We start from the raw sequence: 22,408 nt of genomic DNA on the forward strand, positions 1-22,408 counted from the left end.
TAGCTTGATCTTTACAAAATCCCCTCCCATCCGACATTTATTATACTAAAAACAACTCCCTTTATGTCTATTTTTAAAAAATAAAAACAATGAAGTCATGTAATCAAATGGGCATTAAAGGGTTAAAATTATTTTTAAAACTACATTTTTGGTATTTGTGGTTAGGACTGAAGCTGATTGAAAGATCTGAGCAAAGAAAGCAACAAAAAATGTTTTCATTTATTTGAACACGCATACAAGTGACATTGGAATACATCACATAATACAACGTGCCAGAGGCACCCCTGACATACAGTATATCTCTCTAAGGATAGATCCCAAGTGCTAAAACGTTTGTGTTTATTTCCAAAGCATCCACGCATCAAAGGTTTTCTTCAGAGACTCACATGAAACAACTTTCATGGTAAATTTCCTTAAAAGTCATATTGCATTACATTCTGTTGAATAAATTAAATAAATGGGCGTTACATGAACTGAATGTGTAATCTGTATATATATATATTTATTTATAATGACATATTCTTTGTAAAGCTTCTTAAGTAATCATTTCATCTAAATGAATCCTTCTGCTTTATTTGTGTCATTAAACAATTCATTATGTCAATTGTTTTTATGACAAGCGGGCCCTGAACAAAGCCGGGCCAGTCTCTTTGAGGTTTCTCGGTTTGGGTGAGAGGAACGATACGGGTGTTGCCATTGTGTACCCAATGAAACGCAACGTAACAAAATCCAAACTAACGTGTTTCCTCTGCTGACAAGACACCGGAGCGACGGGAGAGCCTTGCATCAAATGTCGATAGTAGTATCGGCAGCACTGGCTCAGTATTTACGTGGTTTTTGATTGATACCAACATTTTCAGTTACAATTGTACGCAGGTAATAAACGGAATAAGGAAAATGTGTATTTTTTTTAGTTGATATTGGTACATTGTCAATACATATATTTAAGTTATAAGTTTATTTTTTCTTACCCTGTGTTTTATTCTTATTGTAATAATCATCAAAATGAAACGTAATATCACAAAATCCGAAAGTATCGGCATCGGCAACACTGGCCCTATAATAACTTGGTATCGGATCGATACCAAAAAGTGCAGTATCGCGCCCCCACCACCCTTGCCCGGTGAACGAGGCGACAAAATAATATCACGTGACAGAAAATGGGCAGTCCTCCGACTAGGCTGAAAAAAAAGCCATTTTCTGGCGCTGCTGCAAACTGCGTCCAAGTGTAAGAAGAAGGTACGAGGGAAGAGGGAAGCGTCGATGTCAAATCAGGTACGAACGAAGCTCGGCCAGCATTTATTAGTTCGCTGGTTCAATCCCACTACGCGGTGTCACGTTTTCAGCCTCGCATGTTCGCCTCCTCACACAAGCCCTGTCAGTGGATTTAAGATGGCTGCTTTGTGTACCAGTGGGCTTTTCCCCTCACACTGCTCTCTCTTGCTGGGAGGCTGTGGTGCGTTCACTTGCGCTCCGGGATCGAGCAGCGGAACTCCGCGCGAATGGATTCCCTCCTTTGTTGCCGCTCCGGCCGATCCGCGGCGCTGATGCCTGCGAGGAGGCCACACAGGAGCCATTGAAGTGGGCTGCTGTGCACCAGCACCAGCACCAGCACACGGCTGCACCGAGCCGCAGGGCTGGCCCTCACAAAGCCTTATTTATTTATCGCTCCAATATGCATTGGTGCTTCTCTTGTGTGTCCCAAGGACGAGCTGCAGACATTGCATGTGGGAAAGGCTTCCACTGATTATATGACTGACAACGGACAGTCTCGTGAAGCATAATAAGCCTAATTCACGTTTCCGTGCCATTCTTTTTGCAGATCCACCCAGATGGACAAAATGCAGCCCAATCGGATTAAAATCACAGATCTGAATTTGCATCTGACTTGTCCCCTGTGCGCTGGTTACTTAGTTGATGCAACCACCATCGTAGAATGCCTCCACTCCTGTAAGTACAACCCCCCGTCTATCGCGTTAGACGTGCATGGTCGTAGACAACTACAATGTCCCCCACTGGACATCTTTCAGTTAGCCATGCGGTGTGAAAAAGTTGTTCATCCGTTGATTTCAAACTACCAATCATCTTGATGAAAGAGTGCTGAAATGTAAACAGTAAAGGATTATAGCCATACAGTGGAAGCCCGTTTATGTCGACAACCCGTCGATATCGACCGACTAATGAAGTCTCGGTCCTCCATGTTGTTTTGTTACTAAAAAAAAGTGCCTGCTTACGTCGATGTCGACATACATGGGCGACCCCTTTTGTTGACGTAACATTTGAAAAATAATCCATCCGTTTATGTTGACGACCCGTCAGTGTCGGCCTACTCGTCAAGTCCCGGTCCACCGTGTTTTTTCTTATTACTAAAAAGTGCCCACTTTAGTACACGTCAACATACATGTGTCGACTGCTTTTGTATACCTAACATTTGACACCCAAAAGCTTCACTTCTATGAAAAACAGGTCTGTTTATGTCAACAGTTGAACGTCATATTGCTAAGGGTGATACAGTGGAACCCGTTTATGTTGGTTATGCTATGTTATGTCGGTGTAAGTGCCCACTTACGTCGATATCGCCATACATGGGCAACCCCTTTTGTTGACGTAGCATTTGAAAAATTATCTGCCTGCTTATGTTGACGACACATCAGTGTCGACCTACTCTTCAGGTCTCGGTCCCCCGTGTTCTCATTATTTAGAAAAAAAAAAAAGAAAAAAAAAGCCGTCTTAAATAGATGTCGACATAAATGGTTGACCGGTTTTGTTGACATAACATTTGAAAAAGAATCATCCCGTTTATGTGTAACGGATGCCAGTCTGTGAGGCTGTGCGAGTGTACGGTGGTAAACCTCACTCCCTCTGCCTTAAGAGCTGCGCTGAACACACGGCCGACAGTCCGGGCTTTTAGCCGTGTGGTCAGCGCCCTCGCCTCCCATTACGAAAGTCCTGTGTTCGAGCCCCGGTGCGGGCAGGGCGGGTTACATATGCCGACAACCCGTCTATGTCGACCGACTCATTGAGCCCTGGTCTACTGTGTTCTTTTTGTTACCATAAAAGTCCCCGCTTAAGTCGACATCGACCTACATCGCCAACTGATTTTGTTGACAAAACATTTGAAACGCAATCGGTCCGTTTATGTTGACAACCCGTCAACGTTGACTGACTCATCATGTCCTGGTTCACCTTGCTATTTTGATTGCTAAAAAGAAGTGCCCGCTTAAGTCAGCATACATGGTTGACCACTTTTGTCGACCTAACATTTGAAAAATAATTGGCTGGTTTATGTCGACAACCCGTCTATGTCGACTGACCAGTGGGCCAGTTTACGTGGAGACGTGTTGTGTGGTATGTAAACCACATCAACGGCGAGTCCACTGCTTTTGTCGACATAAAACGGACACCCAAAAAGTTAATTCCTGTGAAAAATGTGTTCGTTTTTGTTGCGGTCAAACGTTACACGACTTAGTGCCGAAATGCAAGTACCGGTAAGTCGGCCCCGTTTATGTCGACAACCCATCTGTGTCGACCGGCTCAAGTCCCGGTCCGTGTGTTGTTCATGACTGCAAAAGGGCCCACTTAAGTCGACGTCAGCATACACGGTCGACTGCTTTTGTTGACATAACATTTGACAAATAGCTCATCCGTTTATGTCGACCAGCTCATCAAATCCCGGTCCACCATGTTTTTTCTTAATACTAAGAAGTGCCCGCTTAAGTCGACGTCAACATACACGGTCGACTGCTTTTGTTGACATAAAATTGAGACCCAAAAAGTTCATCCTTATGAAAAATTGGTGAGTTTATGTTAAAGTCAAACATCATACGACTTAGTGCTTAAATGTAAGTCAGTTGGTCCTGCTTGTGTCGACCAGCTGAAGTGCCGGTGCATGTGTTATTCTTATTACTCAAAAAGTGCCCACTTAAGTTGCTGTGTATGGTCAACCGCTTTGGTTGACATAAGTTTTGAAGGCAAAGGGGTCGTTTCTCTGAAAAGCGGGTCAGTTTATGTCAGCAGTTAAATATCACATCACTGACAGTGATACGGTTGACATCGTTTATGTCGACAACAGCTCATCAAGCCGTGGTCCAGTTACTGAAAAGTGCCCACTCGAGAAAAAAACAAACTGTGTGTTGATGTTGAGATGTGGTGTTGTGTTGTAAACTACACCATTACGTCACAAGCAAGGGCTGCTTTCACTTATGTCAACAACCACTTACATTGTCGTGAACAGGTTCCACCGTATACGATAATTCCCGTGTGTGTTGTGTTGCTCTGTATAGTTTGTAAAACATGCATCGTCGCCTTCTTGGAGACAAACAAGTTCTGCCCTCGATGTGACGTCCAGGTTCATAAGACGTGTCCGCAGCTCAGCATCAGGTAAGCCGGGCCAGATCTTTTCTTCACCACATCTGTAACTCAACAGCAAACTCATCGTTTTTTGTTTTTTTCTTGTTTAGAGCGGACAAAACTCTACAAGACATCGTTTATAAGCTAGTTCCGGGGTTATTCAAAGGTGAGACAAAGCATCTTTGAATTGGACGTGGGTTTGCTATAACGGGTCGTTGTCTGTGGCTCACAGACGAGATGAAGCGGAGACGAGATTTCTACTCGGAGAGTCGCGTGCTGGAGCCGGGGGAAGTGGTGGAGACGTTCAACATCGCAGAGGATGAAATCATCAGTCTGTCCATACAGTTCTACGAGAGGAACAAGTGAGTCGGTCTTTTTGGGGCGTCAGAATCGCATTTGCTTTGGCCTGTCCTTCACTTCAGTTAGATTTTTGTGCTGGGAGAAAACTGCGCAAAGGGAATAAGATAACGCTAAAGGCAGCGAGCTAAAAGCCCGAGTTGTCAAGCTCTTTGTCCAGCGCAGCAGTAAGGGAACGAAATGCAGACCATAAAACTGCTTAGCTTTTGTGTTTTAATCTAAAGTGTGGCCCAAGGGGCCATTTGCATCCCTTCACTGTTTTTTTTTATTTTTATTGGCCCATTCTAAATAAATACAATTAAACAAGAAAAACAAAAAAATGTCAAAAATGGGGAAAAAAAACAGCAGTAATTTTACAAGAATAAAGTTGAAATATCAGGAGAATAAAGCAAGTCATAATATCACCCGAAAAAAAGCTGTCATTTTACACTAATAAAGTCGTAATGTTATGATGAAAAAATAAATAATTACAATAAAAATAAATTACAAATAAAATTAAAGTTATAATATAAAAACCCCGTTATGAGAAACAAAACGAAACAAAAAATAAAGTTGAAATTTTGAACATTGAGTAAAGTCAAACTATCCTGAGACTAAAATCCTAACAGTACAAGAGAAAGCAAAATGTTCAAAATTGTGTTAAATAAAACAAAACAAGAATAAAAAAATGTAATTGAGGAGAAAAAGCTGACACTAATAATACGCTTTTCCACCTGTATCACAAAGCCCACCGAGATGCACGCTATTGTTTCTCGAAGTATATGTAACTTCCAGCATATACACACGACACTGAGTTCACAAGAGCAATATTTTAATGTTACTTTTAAGAAAATTCCAATGGCAAAATGTAGGACTGGACAAACAGACATTTCTATTTAACTCATTCAATACCAAAGGCGTAGTTAGGCAGTTTTAGAAACCCGAACGCCTGATCCCCGCAGCGTATTTATACGTCTTTTGTGTTTTTTTGCACGAGAGGCAAAAAGAGGCGCTGACGCAGACGCAACCCCCCACTAATAGATTTCACTTCAGAGCAATTTTGAGCCATAAAAACGGCCACAAGGTGGCAGAAGTGTTCCAAATGTGTAAATTGTAAGTACGTCTGTGTAGGCTCTCAGTCGTACAGGAGTTGTCCATCGAGGGAAAGGCTTCTTGAGACGTCATCTGTACTTCTGTGAAGAAGGTGTCGGACGTTTCGCGGATGAGGAGCGAACACCTTCTTCACAGAAGTACAGATGACGTCTCAAGAAGCCTTTCCCTCGATACATTGTAAATAGTTAACGGTGTTACATTTGCAAATAAATTGTTATTTTGATGTAAAACAACCCCTTTTTTGTGTTGTTTATGTTGTTATAGTTGTTTAGATATTAAAGCTGTCACAAAAGCAAAAAATACTAGTGTCAAAGTGAAAGTTCTGCTTGAAATGTATCTTTTCACAAAAAGCTGCTTTTCTCCCTTTTCTAGTCAGGAACTGATATTTTCCTGAAACTTACTTAGTAATGTTCCACTGCTCATTACCGAAAACAGTAGAAACAAACTTTTTTTTTTATAGCTGGAGAACACAATATTCAAGATTGAAGAGTTTTATTGTCATGTGCATGGTAAAACAGCAGTTCTACTATGCAATGAAATTCTTATCCTGTTCATTCTCCCAAGAAAAGAAAGAAAACACAAGAAAGAATAAGAACATAAGAAACAAATACCAATAAATTAAGCAACAACAGAAGAGACAATAATACAAATGTGGGCCTTTTTAAAAGATCTGTCAAAGTTGTCTAAAATGGTCGCTACTGAAGGGGTTGTCTTTTGAAAAATGGCTGGGATTGAACGAGTTAACCAAGTGACAAAACAATGCAGGCACATTTAGTGTTTTAGAACTTTGCATTCATAAGCAGGATGCTTTGAACTGGTGAACTTTTCCACAAATGGAAACAAAAACTAAACAGGATCAAAGTTACAATCATGACGGCGGTTGTAGCTGCGACTACTAATCATTTATGTTGACGTACGGTTCTGAAAAGACATGTCAAATATATTGCAGTAGATTAGGGTTGTTTACGCTTTAAGAACTACAGTTCCCATGATGCTTAGAGGAAGTAATAGACGCTAATACAGTAACACATGGTTTGATCTGACAAATCCTAAATAAGTTTGATCAAGTGTAGAAATACTACATCTTCTGCTTGGACCTTAACACTGCGGTAGCTGTTCGACTCCGATGGAAAACAGCGTCTCAGCCACCCGAGCAAGTAACCCGGGGAAACCTGAGGCCAGCTTGGATTGCAAGGTTTACAGTGTGCGGAAAGCACTTCCAATGCTGCCTGGTGCCCTGCCACTTCATATGACTTGTGTTATCATCCATCGTGGCAATGCTGTAGTTCAGTCTGGTGGGTTTGTGGCTGCCCTGTTCTCACGAGACAGTTTTTCTGTAAACGAGAAACTATCATCTCGCGATACACCCCTAGATTACAAAATGTAAAACATCAAAGTGGCCCGTCCAGTCTTTGTTTTTCTCTGACAGTTCAGTTGATGTCAACATGTGTTGCAGTATCGTCAGCTTCATCATTAAAACAACAAACTGCAACTCTCACTTACTTTCAAAGCTTTGGTGTCGGATCAAAGATCCTTTCTTTTTTGTGGTGGATCGTCACCTCTTGGCCTTACGTGTCTGGATTAGGTCACAAGCAAATGTGCAAGATTATATCGATCACTGCTCATGTCGATGTGAGTCAGACAATTTGAGGTACGCCGACTTGATGGGGTTCCACACGTTGGTACAGTAAAGATGCCAAAACCAATCACATGTAGGCCGATATCGGGGGTGCAAGAGTACATGTATCTGTATCGAACTGTTGGGTAGCGGCCTCGACTCGATAACGCCAGGAATCGACCAGCTCCGCAGCCCAAGTCACAAATGTCACATGACATCAGTCGGCTGAGACCAAAGTCCTCGTGAAATCCTGCGGCTTGCAGCAGACGGCATGCAAAACTGCATTTTTCATCTTTTATTCTGATAAGTCAGCGGTAGGATGCACACACATACACGAGGCCAGTTTGCTAATTGCAAGACTTTACATTTACCCCCCACCCCCAAAATAGAACAAAAACGTTCAAAAAAGGCCTCGGTAATGAGTAGCTTCACCATACAAGTAGACTGCGGCATGCGCGCCCTGAACTCCGTTCTGGAAAGGTTTTTCTGTGCTCACTTGCTGCTGCTGGTATTTTATAATGAATTGAATAAAAATCCTATCTTGACCTGGGCTGTATTGTCTTTTGGATAATTGTTTTTGTTTATTTTATAATTGTAACGTTTAATAGCAAAGTGCTAGGTGCTGTTTTTGTTTTATACGTTCTCGCTATGCATAGCAGGTACGGCTGCACCACATGCATTTCATTTAAAAACACTACTTTTGAGTTGAAACAAATGTTAAATGAATAAATAGAAATGATAAAATATAATTAGTTATTAATAAATGTTTCATTACAGTAGAAGTTAAAAATGCAGGTAAATGTATTAAAAATTGGTCCGTCTGGGGCCTCACCGATGAGTCGATTAATTGAAACAACAAGCTTCATTCAGATGAATCGACTAAGAAAATAAGCTTCACTTCTGTATTTTCCTGCAGAACGAACGAGAGGCAGCGTGCAGAGGTGGATGGAGACAAGGTAAAAAGCTGCTTCCACTTTACAGATAAGGATTAGTGGGAGTTGGAACTTGCATGCTGGTTTCATGTGGTTGTGGTCGTCACCCTGTGCTCGTGCTTTGTTGTCAGTCCAACGGTAAACGCTTCCTGCAGTGCCCGGCAGCCATGTCCGTCATGCACTTAGCCAAGTTCCTCAGAAGTAAGATGGACATACCCAGCAACTACAGGGTAATCACACACACACACACACACATGCGCACGCACCTTAAAAATCAGTGCATGATTACATCTTGTGAGCAAGATCAGTGTTTTGTTGTATGATAAGTATGGATGTTTGTTTGGACGGGCTGAAACAAGTTGCATTAAGCAACGTCACATTTTCAGACCTGCCAACCTTGATGCAACCCCCCCCCCCCCCGGCAAAAAAAACCAATAAAAATGGTCGGGGTAGGACAAAAAAATGAAAGGATGTGGCTGTTTTTAAAAAGTGATACATAAAAAAATTATCATCATTTCAGCTTTTTCCCTTTTTATATGTTAGGCCTTTTGCTTTATTTTCCACCATTTTATGTCTTTATTTCCACGATGTGCTGGAGGCCAAAAATGCTGCAAATGGCCCCTGAGCCGCACTTGGGACACCCCTGCTTTATAGCCTTCTTAGGGTTGAGCGTGACGTGACGTCGCCTCTCGTGGACTATTTAGCTTGTTAGTTAGTAGGCCTGGCACCATCACAAATTTAGCTGGGCGATGATAGTCCTACAAATGATTGGCGATAAACAATATTCTAGTCCACATTATTTTGAGACCATTTTTTCATGAATATAATGATAATATGTACACCGTATCAAAAGGAAGACACTTGAATTTCAATGTCAAGAGATTTAAATAAAATAAACAAAAAAAGCCCAATTATGAAAATAAATTGGATGCTGTCCATCCATCTTCTACCAGATCTTCTATCAGATTTTCCTCTCCCCGGCTGTCTCTTTTAGCAAAAATTGCATTGAAATAAAAATCACCATCATAACCAAAAACAATAAAAAATAGACGCCGTCTCTGTTAAGAAAACCAAAAACACCACAATAAACACACTCAATAAATAAAATGGAGCATCAGAAGTGTTCTTTGAAGCACAAGAGTGACAACACACAAACATGATGTAAAGCAGTACTTCCCCAAAGTGTATTGATTAGGAACAAATAGATCATTAGACAACCAAAATGTAACGCGTACGACACTACGCCATATTTCTGATGTTGAACCAGTGTCACTTTCTTGGTTGTCAGAATAACAACAAGAAAAACCTGGAAAAACTCTTGAAGTTCACTTTGTGTGTCAATGCAGACGTCAGCTCATTTGCATATACACTTCCTGGATTCACTCTTAGCGACGTGTGTGCAACACGCTGTTTACGTTTTGCGAGGAGTTTGGTGGAAGTCATGGTGCACAACGAGGCGTTACACTTCGGGGAATCTCGGCAGCTGAAACGGAACTTCCACTGTTTTGTATCATTTATTTCATTGTCTTTGTCACAAACTCTTTCATGTGTAAAAACTTCAGTCACTCCGTTCATTGCGCCACAGAACCAACGCGCTCAGGTGTTGAGACAGATGCACCGAGTGGTAGCGAGACAGGAGGGAAACAAACACGTACATGGCAATATATCCAGTTGCTTTTTATTTATTGTGCGGTTCATTGGTTCATTCATTCATTATCGTGACAGGCCTGCTTGTTAGCTTCCTTCACAAGTCAACCATGGCAATTAAAGAGAGAAGGGGAGTGTTATTGTAGCTAGAAGTAATTGATGCACAGTACAGCAATCCCTCGTCTATCACGTTTATTGGTTCCAGACTGTGATAAGTACATTTCCACGAGCTAGGATTCCTTGTTTGTAAATTGAATATTTTCGTAGTTAGAGCAGTTATGACCTTCTAAATATGTTTTTTAACCATTATTAGAGCCCTCTCGATATGAAATAACACCCCTAGAGTCACCTTTACGCTCCTATTGCGGCCACAACAGCCCGTGTTAGGGATTGTTGTGCCTGTTGTGAGATGATTCAAACCTGCGATTAAAGGCTGTGGTTCTGGCGAAGGACAAGCGTGGTGCTTGTGTGTCTCACAGAACATTACAGGAACATTACTGACACCTAGTGACCAGTGTAGAACACTGCATATCACTGCAACATCTTTGAATACGCCTTCCTAAATGCTGTATACTTGTATTTTTATGCTTGAAAATGCTTCATTTAGCCAAAAAAAACCCGTAAAATGTACTGAAATAGTTAGCCTAATAATAATGTATGAGGCATTTGGGAGGTTTTGCACACAGATCAGTAATGTTAATACGAGCAATGGCTGATCCAGCGCAGCAGAAATCCTGACAGTATCAATTTCAGAGCTGTAAAACATACTCCAGTGTGAAGGTGATAGATTGTAGGGCACTGGAGGTCGGCCTACACATAGGGCATGGCCGCACAGACGCACGCCTTCCGTTTTAGGTTTTCTACTTTGTATAAACCGCACAAGCATTGAAGGACATGTACATGTTATAAATGAGAGATTATTTTTCTCCCTTTTCAGTGGGGTTTACTACCGTTACCTCACGCTACTTACAATTATTTGACTTGTACGTCCTACTAAATGTCGTCTGGCATGATTTGTGTGCATGAACAGGTAGAGGTGCTGTATGGAGATGAACCTCTCAAAGACTACTACACACTAATGGACATTGCCTACTTCTACGAGTGGAGACGGGTGAGTGTCCATTGTGCTTCTTATCTTATTGGCTATATTCCCACCATCATCATTGAAAGAAACACGCTTAAACTGGTGAAACAACGTCACGCCGCCAGCGTTGTTGACGCAGGCTGGCTCCTCCTCCTCCAAAACCTCTTCTGGGCGAACGCAGCGTCTCAAATGGAATCACAAAACTTAACTTGATACACTCAGCATTGGCACACATAAGCTGTACAGTGGTCCCTTGTTTTTCGCGGTGAATTGGTTCTAGACCCGACTGCGACATCAATTTCCGAGATATAGGATTTAATGTGAATAAATGGAATATTTCCATAGTTACAGCATAGAAAACCTGTTTATGACTATTATTAACATGATTAGAGCCCTCTCGACATGAAATAACACCCCTATAGTCACCTTTACACTCCTGTTAGTCGTCATTTACACCGTATTGCGCAACTATGATGCCACAGGGGCTCTAGATAGCTCGTGAGCTAACCAGTTAGCCTTGAATTTATTTCTTCCAAATTTAAGGCTTTCAAACGGAGTGGGGAAGGACAAGCTAAGAAGCCACAAACTTACCACTTCCACACAGACAGGGAAGTGTAGCATCCATGGCTGCTACATGGTGTGCAAGGTAGGGATGGATGTCTCATCCGTGAAACAGTACTGCTGCCTTGTGACCAGAATACTACACATTACTTTTATTTGGATATGTTTCCAATTACAATACACCATAGTCTACCACCAAACAGCCATCATTTATGAATTCATTCATTTCTGGAACACCACGATATAGCGATGCCGCGATCCTGCGAGGGACGACTGCACAGCATTTTTATCGATTTATTCCTCTACTGCTGCTGCTTCTTATTCCGCCACATTATTTGTCCCTTAACTAGTCCCACATTCCTCAACCGATTCAAACCAATCCACCGTCAAAATGTTTCACTTATTGTCGACCCGTTAGTGCTAGCTATCAGGACTTTTGAAAAAATTCCCAAATTTTCTGTTAGTTTTCCCATTGAAAATGAATGGCCCCCTTTACTGAGCATGCTGAAGCACTCTACAATGCAGCATAAGCAATGCATGATTATGTTGAACTGTGTGCAGACTGGACCCATCCCGCTGCAGTACCTGGTCAAGCCCACAAGGAAGCGCAGGAGGCCGGCCCAGCCTGCGGCCCAGGGCCACTCTGACGGCGTCAACACCAGCCCGACCTCAGAGAGCGACTCCCAGAGCGACAAAGTCCACAGTCCCGCTTCGGCGCAGCCGCCTCGAGCCTCCTCGCAGTCCAGCCCGGCGCCTCACAACCTCTCTCCTGCCATCCAGAACTCCAACGGCACCACCGTGCCCAGCAACACTCAACGACACGCCCACTCCTCCAAACAGGGCACGTCCGCCGCCCGGAAGCTGACTGTCAACGGCACGAGCTCGGCGGCCAGCAAGGAGGACGCCAGGGGTGGAGAAAAAAGTTGTTTGCCTCCTCCGACCTAATGTCTGCATGACAGGAGGGAGGACAGTGTTTGGATTTCTGCAGAGCAAAAACACTGGAGCCTTCTGCCTTTCGGACTTAAGAGGCAGTTTTCACCGTGACAGACTGAAGTGCAGCCAAATAGAAACTTTGTGTGTGTGTGTGTGTGTGTGTGCGTGCGCGCGCCTCATGTGTGTTAGACTAGAACAGTGCACACATCCAGACTGTACAGTATGTATGAAATGTGACCATGTGTGCACACATATGTATAAACTTATCTTTTATACAAGACATTGTAATCATTTTGTATTGTATATGCAGTGGTTCTGTTCCATTTCTACCTTTCATTGGGCTTCTGTAAAATGGGACAAAATGCTGTGAAGCATGGCCGTGCAAGTCCACGCACGATTGGAATATGAAGAAAGAAAGTCATGTGATCTACTGCTGTATCAGTGTCCAGTAAAAGCAATCGTCAGGTACCACACGCTCACGACTCAACTGTTGATGCACTTTCCACAGTCCCAACCAACAAGTATTTGTCACTTTTCTAAGCACTACCACGCCCGCTCGCCGGATGCGTTCTCACGTCCACCAGAAGAACTCAAAAGGGATTTTGAATACTTGGCCATGTAGTTCTTTTATCAAATTCAACATTCCTTTTGTTTGTTCTGTTCCAACACAAACAGCAATGCTTTGATCGGCCATATGTGCATGTTTTAGGTCAATAAAATGTTTACTTGATAGGTATTCTGATCCAAGTGTCCAATTCATCATTTACTGAGGAACACCAGGACGGGAAGCTAACACCGCCTGGCTCGTAAACCCCGACACGGCCGTGACATCAGACTGGCCTGCGAGGTGCTTTCAAAACTTGGGACTACAACCTGCAGCGTTTCCCACACATTTAAACATTTGTGCCAACCCGCCACACATACATTTGACGCTACGTGGGCGCCCCCGCTCGTACGCACAACACACCCGGTCTGCCAGAGAATAAGAAGACGTTGCAGTAGAGTTTGACATGAAAGCACGTCTCCCTTTCCTGTTAATGTCAAATCATGAGGACAGGGTACATTAGCCAGATTCAGTAACGGGTACTTGGCGTCTCCAAACACGTTGGCGGCCATCTGATTCTACGCTCATTACTGAAGAACACCCTCAAATACCTCAAGGATGTAGAGCATATGCCCTCAGGTGCTGGTCGTCATTTCACGCGTAGAACGCCACTACGTGGGCTTTCCTGCGCTCGGTTGGAGCCAACATGTGAGTGAAGAAGGCTTCAAAGAAGAAGATATTCTTGCTCTGTTGCATCGGAAAGGAATTTGTGGTAGGCGGTATCGATATGTGCAGTTCATACTCTCCACCAAAAAGTGGCGCTGTTGGCACACTGATTCTATAATGATAGTGTCACGTAATCCTAGAGAATAAAGGTCACAATGGAAAAAAAAATCATCTGAGATTTTCAGAATAAAGTTGTACATTTCCGAAAAAAAAGTTGCAAATTTACAAAAATAAAGTCATAAATTTACGAGAATGAAGTCGTCAATTTGCAAGAAAAAAGTCGCAAATATATATATATATAAATTAATAAAAGGCATACATTTGTGACTTTTTTTGTCCAAAAAGTACAACTTTATTCTCAGAATCTTAGATTGTTTTTTATGACTTTACTCTCATAAATGTACAACTTTATTCTCATAAATTTATGACTTTATTCTCGTAAATTTCCGACTTGATTTTTGTAATTTTGCAACTTTTTTTTCTCACAGCTGTCTTAGGCAATGCCTGTAACAATGTTTTTTCTCGTAAATTTACAACTTTATTCTCGTAAAATTTACAATGTTGTCATCATAAATAAGCAACCTTTTTCTCGTAAATGAACAACTTTATTCTCGAAATCTCAGATTATTTTTAATACTCTGTCATAACAGGCATTGCCTGAGACAGCTATGAAAAGGGGGGAAATTCACCACTTTATTCTCGTAAATTTACAACTTTATTCTAGGCAATTTACAAATTTATTCTAAAGTCGTAACTATTTCTCCTAAATTTACAACTTTATTCTCATAAATTTAAGACTTTATTGTTGTGAATAAACTTTTTTGCAAGTACATTAACGACTTTTTTTCTGGTAAATTTACAATTTTTTTCTGGTAAAGTTACGACTTTATTTCTCCTAAGTTTACAACTTTATTCTCATAAATCTAAGACTTTATTGTTGTGAATAAACTTTTTTGCACGTACATTTACGACTTTTTTTCTCATAAATTTACAACTTTATTCTCGCAAATTTATAACTTTATTTCTCCTAAGTTTACAACTTTATTCTCATAAATCTCTGACTTTATAGTCGTAAATAAACTTTTTTGCACGTACATTTATGACCTTTTTCTCGTAAATTTACAACTTTTTTCTGGTAAATTTACGACGTTATTTTTCCTAATTTTTTTTCTCGTAAATTTACAACTTCATGAAACAAATTTACGTACATTTTTTACTTTATTCTCAAAATCTCAAATTATTTTAATACTCCGTGGTAACAGGCATTGTCTGAGACAGCTATGACAATGGGGGACTATGTGACCTTTGGCCTTGAGCAAAGGTAATATTACGACTTTTTTATCATAAATGTACAATTTAATTCTTGTAAATTTATGACTTTTTCTCGTAAATGTGTGACTATTTCTCATAGGTTTACGACTTTATGTCTCGTAAGTTTGCAACTTTATTCTCAAAATCTCAGAATATGATTTTTTTGTCAATGTGGCCCTGATACTCCTTTGTAAACGTACATCTGGACATTCCACAAACGCTGATAAACACTCATGAGAAACAGAATTTATTGCCCTTGAATGGGTGTATTTGCTTATGATGTTATGATGATATACTGTACTTCATTACATGAGTGATTCATTTGGTCTCAACAAAATGTTGACAATAATATTGTTTACGTGTGATTATGATGACATCCTGGTGTGATGAGGAATATGGTGGATAAACTTAGTGCGAGGGATGTCCACAAGGGACAAATATAGCCCTCAAGTGGGGGCCAAATTCCATAAAGGACGGATATGTCCATTGGGAGTCCACACCCTGGATTCCTGCGCCTAGTTTTCATTGTTTTTATTACTTAATTATGACTTTGTCAGTGTCAAGTTATTTGGATGACCAGTATATGACTGGTAGCCGTGATAGCGCCACACCACCATCGCTGGATGTCAGCAACGTAATTCAAAGGTGTACGTTTCAAGCACAGGTCATATTTGTGCTTCTCCAGCTTGTGGTGCGTCACGGTTACTCTTCATTTAAGGCACACTGTTTAACTGTCAGGGCATGTATGCAGAGGAGAGGATTGGATGAAGTCCTGCTTGTGTGTACCGTCACAATATGGAGGGTTGCTAGTGTACTTGCAGCCACACAACCAAACTGTGGCGTCTTTCTCGGGGAGGAAGCGCAGTGGGGACAGGCCTTGGGCTTTGGACTTGTGCGATCCGTCGCAGAAAGGCTAGAGAAAAAACAGAAAATGCTGTTGGAGTATGTTCTATCATTGGCTAACATTGCTGATTAGGTGCACAATCGAATCGAATCGGATCAGGGACAGTCTTCTCGCTGTCTTGTTGCTTGTGACTTTAAAAAAAACAAACAAAGAAGAAAGTTCATTTGTAGTTCTAAACATATTTGTTGTGCTTTTCATGTTTTTTTTTACTCATTTTTTGTCTCTCACAACATTATTCCTTTGTTCTCCAGCATCCATTACAATGACATGAATATGCCTCATGGCCAATTATGCAAATCAAACAATGAGCCACTGCAGCCACAAAGAAATTGCAGTCCTGTGGGAAACACTGCTACTGCATATTTTTAAAATACAGTAATCGTTCAAATTAAAGCTTCAAATTTTGCGGCTTCACTCTATCACTGTTTTTAGAAAATATATTAATTAATCATCGCTGTTTTGTAGGTGAATTCGGCCTATTATTAGTCCAAAAATATGCATATTTAAGCAAATTGTATGTATTTTTTACCCAAATTAAGCATTTTCAATCGTGTAAATGGCAAAATGAACTAAAATATAAATATAAAGCATTCAGAAGATGTATTCAAAGACGTTGTGATGATATGTAGTATTCAACACTGGTCACTAGGTGTCAGTAATGTTACATCGATGAGACAATAGCCACCACAGGAAGGGCTGGGCAAAACAGAAAGTAAACAAAAGATCAACAACAAGGAACTCTCCCAATGCCAACATATATGAGCCTACGTTCTCTTATTTTGTCTACTGCATATTTGTCTACTCCTATGAGTGATAGGAGTGTAAAGGTGACTAGGCTGTGTTAGAGGGGTGTCTAGAGGGTTCTAATGATGTTAAAAAGCGTATTTAGATGGTCCTAAAAAGGTTTTCTATACTTTAGCTAGGAAAATATTCAGTTTATAAATAAGGAATCCTACTTTGTGGAAATTCACCACAATAAATGAGTCAATTTTTTTTATTACTTCCGGTTGTTTTTTAAAATTGCCCTGGCATATTGTAAAAAGAAATGAATTATTCATGAAAAATACGCTTAGACATTACACTAATTTGCTTTATCACCTGTAACACAAAGCTAAAATGTGGATTATTGACCTACGTTTGTATTAGCGTCCTTAAAGTGCAAATGCTTCAAAGTGCCCGCCCCCTCACCTCACTCCCCTTTCCTTAATTTTTCTGTCTGCGGACATCAGCGCTGCACATGACAAGTAGTACCACAGGAAATTGATGCAAGTGTTATTTGTGAAGCATTGACTCACCTGCTTCTTGCTGTGTCCACACGTGCACCAGGAGTAACGCTTTCCACCAACAAGATCCACCTTGAAAGGCTTCTTAGAGGGGATGACAGGTTTATGGGGAGTTGTGGAAAACTGGGCCTGAGGACAAGAGTACGTGTCATTTTTATAACAATACCATATTGATACGCTTTTATCGATCCCATACTGACACTGCTCTTGGGATCGATACTAGATATTTGGATCGGTCGTCTTGCCCTTACTTTGCCACCGGAAACCTCATCGTTAGTCAAAGTAACCAACAAGTATGTTTACAAATGTCAGCGTATTAGCAAAAAAAACAGAATACTATAATGGGCATTTGTTACCTTGGAAGCTGCCAGAGTTGTTATCCAAGACTGTCTCAAAGTAAAAGTAATCCATTTATGATCCACTCCGGCCATCAGGGTGTTCATTTTTTTCATTCACAGTTCGCCACTGTTAGCAAAATCTGACCCTTCAGTCTACGCAACACAACACGAAGTTATTATGACTTACCAGCAAACCAACGACCCTGTCTATGTCAGAGGTACACGATACAGCGACATTAAGAGGAAAATGTAAGAAACATTCTAAACAAGTGGAAAACGACTGTAGAAATACATACGCACTGGTGGATTCTGGACAAGGTTATTGGACCTTGGAAGGGTCCCTTCCTGAAGAGCAAGTATTTCAATCTAACCAATCGCAATTCCGATATGTTGACGCGGTAGGTCGAGAAACCAATAGGCGCAGCAAAATATTGGGACGCCCACTGATGTGATTGGTTCACAGGTACCGGAAGCTGGAGTCATGGACGCGATCAAGTTTTTTCCCCCTTTTTATTGAAGATGTCATAACAATAAACAGTGCTATCAAAACAAGGCACTTGTCAGGCGATACATAGTCAACAAATTACCGGATCATCATTATCAAAAATACAAATGTAAATAATAAAAAGCAAGACTTTGAAGTGTAAATGTAGCATATGTATTTATCTGTCCAGATATCGTGCTAAATGACAATCTTTACAGTCCACATTTTTAGCTTCAATGATGCTAATTATGAAGAGCTGTTGAACTAACTTTCATTGTTCCTTTTAAACCGTGACAATAAAGTTATATTCATTACACACACATGGGCCTAGTGTTGAATTCAATTAACAAAACAAACTAAAGTCCCCAAACTGAGTAGGAGTCGGTGAGGATTCCACATGTAATATAAATTAAACAATAAACAACATATACTTTATTAATTCATATAAAAATGAGGTGTTGGACCGGACCCGAAGTCTGAGATGGAGGAGAGTGAGGAGTAAATGTACCAGTGCCTAATGCCTAATGTTAACACCCTTCTGAATATGTGGATATATGGATATCATCACTTCTCTGGTTAACCTCTTCAAACAGCAAACCTTTTAGCTTGGACAATCTTATCCTCACAGCAACGGATGCAGCAGTGTGGCACAGTGCAGTGCATGGTAAATCATATTCTTTTAAACACGCCTTTTACTGCCTTGGCCACATCACTGAAGATGACTTTAATATGTGAGCCGTCGCAATAAGGAGCATCCTTAGTCTGCTTGCAGGCACACAGCATGACCGTCTTGTCTTTGTCAGGTGTGAAGCGGAGACAAGTGATGCTCGGCGCTTTAGTCTTGTGAGTGCCGTCGCAGTAAGGCTGCGGAAAAAAAGAAGAAACCGCATCTTCAAGCATTTCCATCCATTTTGTAACATTTAACCTTTTCAGCCTGGACTGGTCCCCAGTCAGTGACAAGGCACATGTAGACAAACTCAAGTATTTCCCTATTGTCTTAGTGTAACCCGCCCTGTTTCGCACCGCCCGCACCGGGGCTCGACCACAGGATCGTCGCAATGGGAGGCGAGAGCGCTGACCACACGGCTAAAAGCCCGGACTGTCGACCGCGTGTTCAGTGCAGCTCTTAAGGCAGAGGGAGTGAGATTTACCAACGTACACTCGCACAGCCTCACCGGCAAGCATCCGTTACATAAGCACGTATTCAAAAAATTATCCTATCTACTGCACCACATTGACATAATAATAAACATCTACGCACACAATATACACGCAAAATGACACCCCTAGCTACAAACACTTTGGCACCATTATGCTATATATAACTCACTGTTCCTGTTCAATGAAACATTCTGTGCACTCAGATAAACCTGTTTCTTGCTGTGTCCGCATGCACACCAGGCGTAGCGTTTCCCGGCAGACACTTTGACCCTGTATGGCAGTCGGGCTGCACGGACGGGCTGCGTCGACTGAAGACATCGCTGCACCTGTAATAGATGACGGCTAAGCTTAGCGGGAGCAGTAGTAGTACAACTATTAATTGTATGTATTTTCCATTTTTACTATTTTACTTTGGTGTTGTCACTCTAACACTCTTGCATACCGGTCGCTGGAAGTTCAACATGGTACCTCACGGCAATGAACTCTCTCAGAATGTGAAAAAAAGCATTGTTGCTCTACATAAAGACAAGTGTGTCTTGCCTACAGTCGAGCACGGTGATGGGACTGTCGTGGTACGGTGCTGCATGAGTGCTACCGGAACTGGGGAACATGAATGCCAACATGTATTCCCTGCCTTTGGCAGCTGAGCTGCATGGCAGTATTCCAACATGATAAGGGGCCCAAACACACATCCGAGATAACCACTGCCTTGCTAAAGAAGCTGAGGATAAAGTTGCCGCAAACAGCCACATGAGCAGCGTTTGCAGACGTATGATAATTATCGTATTTGTACGATATTTCCATCTTCTGTACAATAAATAGCTTGAAAAATCCCATAATGTAAGCCAAAACGTAGGACACAAAAAAATGATTAAGTCACTCATGCGTATTTCACTCCTCTGACCATGTCTCGCCATCCTGGCGCCGCCCGGCTGTGTTTTTGCGTTTTTGTATTGTTTTTAAAACATGGCGCTACTGTCATCGTCTTTTCCCCACATAGTTAGTAGTAGTATAGTACTTTATTAATCCCACAGCAGGGAAATTCACTTGTTACAGCAGCAAGCAAGATACGCAAGTAAAGAATACATAGTGACTACAACATGGTTCAGCTGGTAGGTAGCTTCTTCTGTTTCTTCTATGGTTTACAGCATTGGCGGTTAGAAGCAGCTCACTCGTTTAGCTAGTTTGGCAGCCATGACCACAACAGGGGGAGACGGGAGAGAGAATAGAGAGACACTGTGCTAAAGCAGAGAACTACAACACTCAACTTCCCACAATGCTATCCTTCTTAAAGGGCCACGCCGTTTAAACTGTAGAAGACTTTTTTGAAAAACATACACTTTCACATACAATGATTAAAATTAATCTCAAATACTTCTGAAGTAAAAATGTTATTTTATAAGGTGTACAGCACATCTCACCGTCCACGAAGTAGCTGGTAAAAGAGGTGGAGGTCGTCTCAAATTGTGCATAAATCCCCTTCCCGAAGACACCATCAAAGTGACTGTGGTCATGTCGTCAGCGAAATAGGCGGTCTTCAATTTTACAAATTTTTCAGCAGTGATAGTTGCAACACGGTCCGTGAAAGGTGTTTTACAAACAAGTACTGCATTCGCGTGTTGAGAAGTATGGCAACACGCCGTGTGCCGCCAGTACCCGGATGTTTCACTTAACACGCCCCAAAGGACACCTTAAAAAGAGCCGCGCCGAAATCCTCTCCAGAGACCGTGTATGACTTTATACTGTGTGGTGTCTGGTCCCAACCTGCAGGTGGCAGTGTATCGAAAACACACGTCTACCACGGTACTCAACTCGAGCAGAAGAAGTTTGCCATCGTTTACTCGACTTCCAACATGGCGACAATTGCACATTATAAAATGGTTCACTACCCGTAGCTTCATTGAGTACCCTTGGGTGACCTCAAGTGTCAGTAGGGGTAATTGTGCGTTTGGATTCATCCAAAAGAACCACTACAAATATGACGTGCTTCTTGTGTATAATAAAACGAAAGTTACGACTGTAATGTTCTATTTCGTCCCTCCCTGCGCATGCGCGAAGGGATCATTCAATGCTTGAAGCACCGCCTGCTGGCGGTCGGGAGGGACAAAATAGAACATAACATCAAATTTTAATGTGGAAAATGACTTGGCAATGGCAGTGGTGTTTTATGAATTTGTAATTTGTACCCCAGCATATAAATTATATCCTTGAAGTAACAATTTAAAAAGATAAATAAATAAAACTTTGAAATTCTTTTTTCAATCATATCTTTTTGGGGGTTGTGCTTGGTGTACTCAGTGTTTATACTTGACAATGCATGTGTAACTCAGGTGTTTTTATTGAGGAACAGCAATTTTTGCACAGTAGAAGGGCCGAGTCGATTTCTTTTTTTGGAAACGACTTCCCCAGCCTTTGAAAACACCCTTTCACAGGGTACAGAAGAGGCTGGGTTTGCTAGATAAGTTTTGGACAATTTAAACAAGTTTGGATACACAGTTTTATGTGTCTGCCAGTTTTTAAGGGGATCTTCTGCTCGGTCCAGAGGAGGAACTGCGAGATATCGCTGCACCTCAACAATAGCATCTGCACCAGCATTTTTTGATTGTCTGGCGATTTCGGCATCATTGTCCAGCAGCTTCCACAGGTTAATACCTGCAAGGTGAATAAAACAAAAACACACATTATAAACATATATATACAATTACTTGAATATGTCATATGATGTGTCTTACCTGTAGAAGCAGCAACAGGTTCTGGCCGTGGTGGTGCTGATGTAGATGGTTCTTCAGTAGGTTCATGCCTGATTAGGGCAGCACATTCAGCCTTCAGCCGTTTGACCGCAGTCTCACAGTTTCCTGGACTGTGAAATCCAAGTGTTTTAAATCTGGGATCTAATAAAGTTGCAAGTGAATTTACACTTGTTGTTTCAATACCACACAACTTTTCATTCATTATTCGGCCAAGATGTTGTCCAAGTTGTTTGGCCATGTCATTGTTGGACTGAATTAACAATTTGTTCAAGGTGTACTTCAGCATCCTTATCAATGGGATGACTTTGGAGCCAGACACTCTTTTTTCTTGGG

At 41.4% G+C, this 22,408-nt stretch overlaps 2 protein-coding genes across 4 annotated transcripts; one reads left to right on the forward strand and one right to left on the reverse strand.

Moving 5' to 3' along the window:
• Positions 1-288: 288 nt before the first annotated feature.
• Positions 289-21,029, reverse strand: LOC129182606 (CDGSH iron-sulfur domain-containing protein 3, mitochondrial-like). Of its 2 annotated transcripts, XM_054778976.1 has the most exons (5): positions 20,747-21,018; positions 19,535-19,651; positions 17,355-17,471; positions 15,942-16,068; positions 289-8,572 (listed from the first exon to the last, which is right to left on the reverse strand). In XM_054778976.1, exons 1-5 carry the CDS (start codon positions 20,837-20,839, stop codon positions 8,532-8,534), a joined length of 495 nt encoding a protein of 164 aa, XP_054634951.1. In that variant the 5' UTR covers positions 20,840-21,018; the 3' UTR covers positions 289-8,531. The 2 variants fall into 2 exon arrangements, with proteins under 2 accessions (XP_054634951.1, XP_054634952.1); XM_054778977.1 differs by lacking the exons at positions 289-8,572; positions 15,942-16,068; positions 17,355-17,471 and adding an exon at positions 18,092-19,028 and having other exon boundaries at positions 20,747-21,029.
• On the forward strand, positions 1,155-13,310 carry LOC129182605 (polycomb group RING finger protein 2-like). Of its 2 annotated transcripts, XM_054778974.1 has the most exons (9): positions 1,155-1,275; positions 1,823-1,950; positions 4,284-4,380; positions 4,461-4,516; positions 4,583-4,712; positions 8,334-8,373; positions 8,481-8,579; positions 11,027-11,107; positions 12,203-13,310. In XM_054778974.1, the coding sequence occupies exons 2-9, from the start codon at positions 1,833-1,835 to the stop codon at positions 12,584-12,586; spliced, it is 1,005 nt and encodes a 334-aa protein (XP_054634949.1). In that variant the 5' UTR covers positions 1,155-1,275; positions 1,823-1,832; the 3' UTR covers positions 12,587-13,310. The 2 variants fall into 2 exon arrangements, with proteins under 2 accessions (XP_054634949.1, XP_054634950.1); XM_054778975.1 differs by lacking the exon at positions 11,027-11,107.
• Positions 21,030-22,408: the final 1,379 nt, after the last annotated feature.

The sequence above is a fragment of the Dunckerocampus dactyliophorus genome, chromosome 6, assembly GCF_027744805.1.
Source record: "Dunckerocampus dactyliophorus isolate RoL2022-P2 chromosome 6, RoL_Ddac_1.1, whole genome shotgun sequence".
NCBI lineage: Eukaryota > Metazoa > Chordata > Actinopteri > Syngnathiformes > Syngnathidae > Dunckerocampus > Dunckerocampus dactyliophorus.

Excerpts from the sequence above, each read along its gene's own strand:
- LOC129182606 (XM_054778976.1), bottom strand. The coding sequence starts at position 20,839 with ATGACCACAGTCACTTTGATGGTGTCTTCGGGAAGGGGATTTATGCAC. Across the intron at positions 19,652-20,746 it reads TACCAGCTACTTCGTGGACG|GTGCAGCGATGTCTTCAGTC; the intron begins GTGAGATGTGCT and ends CATCTATTACAG. Across the intron at positions 16,069-17,354 it reads GTGGACACAGCAAGAAGCAG|CCTTTCTGCGACGGATCGCA; the intron begins GTGAGTCAATGC and ends TTTTTTCTCTAG.
- LOC129182605 (XM_054778974.1), top strand. The coding sequence starts at position 1,833 with ATGGACAAAATGCAGCCCAATCGGATTAAAATCACAGATCTGAATTTG. Across the intron at positions 8,374-8,480 it reads CAGAGGTGGATGGAGACAAG|TCCAACGGTAAACGCTTCCT; the intron begins GTAAAAAGCTGC and ends CTTTGTTGTCAG. Across the intron at positions 8,580-11,026 it reads ACATACCCAGCAACTACAGG|GTAGAGGTGCTGTATGGAGA; the intron begins GTAATCACACAC and ends GTGCATGAACAG.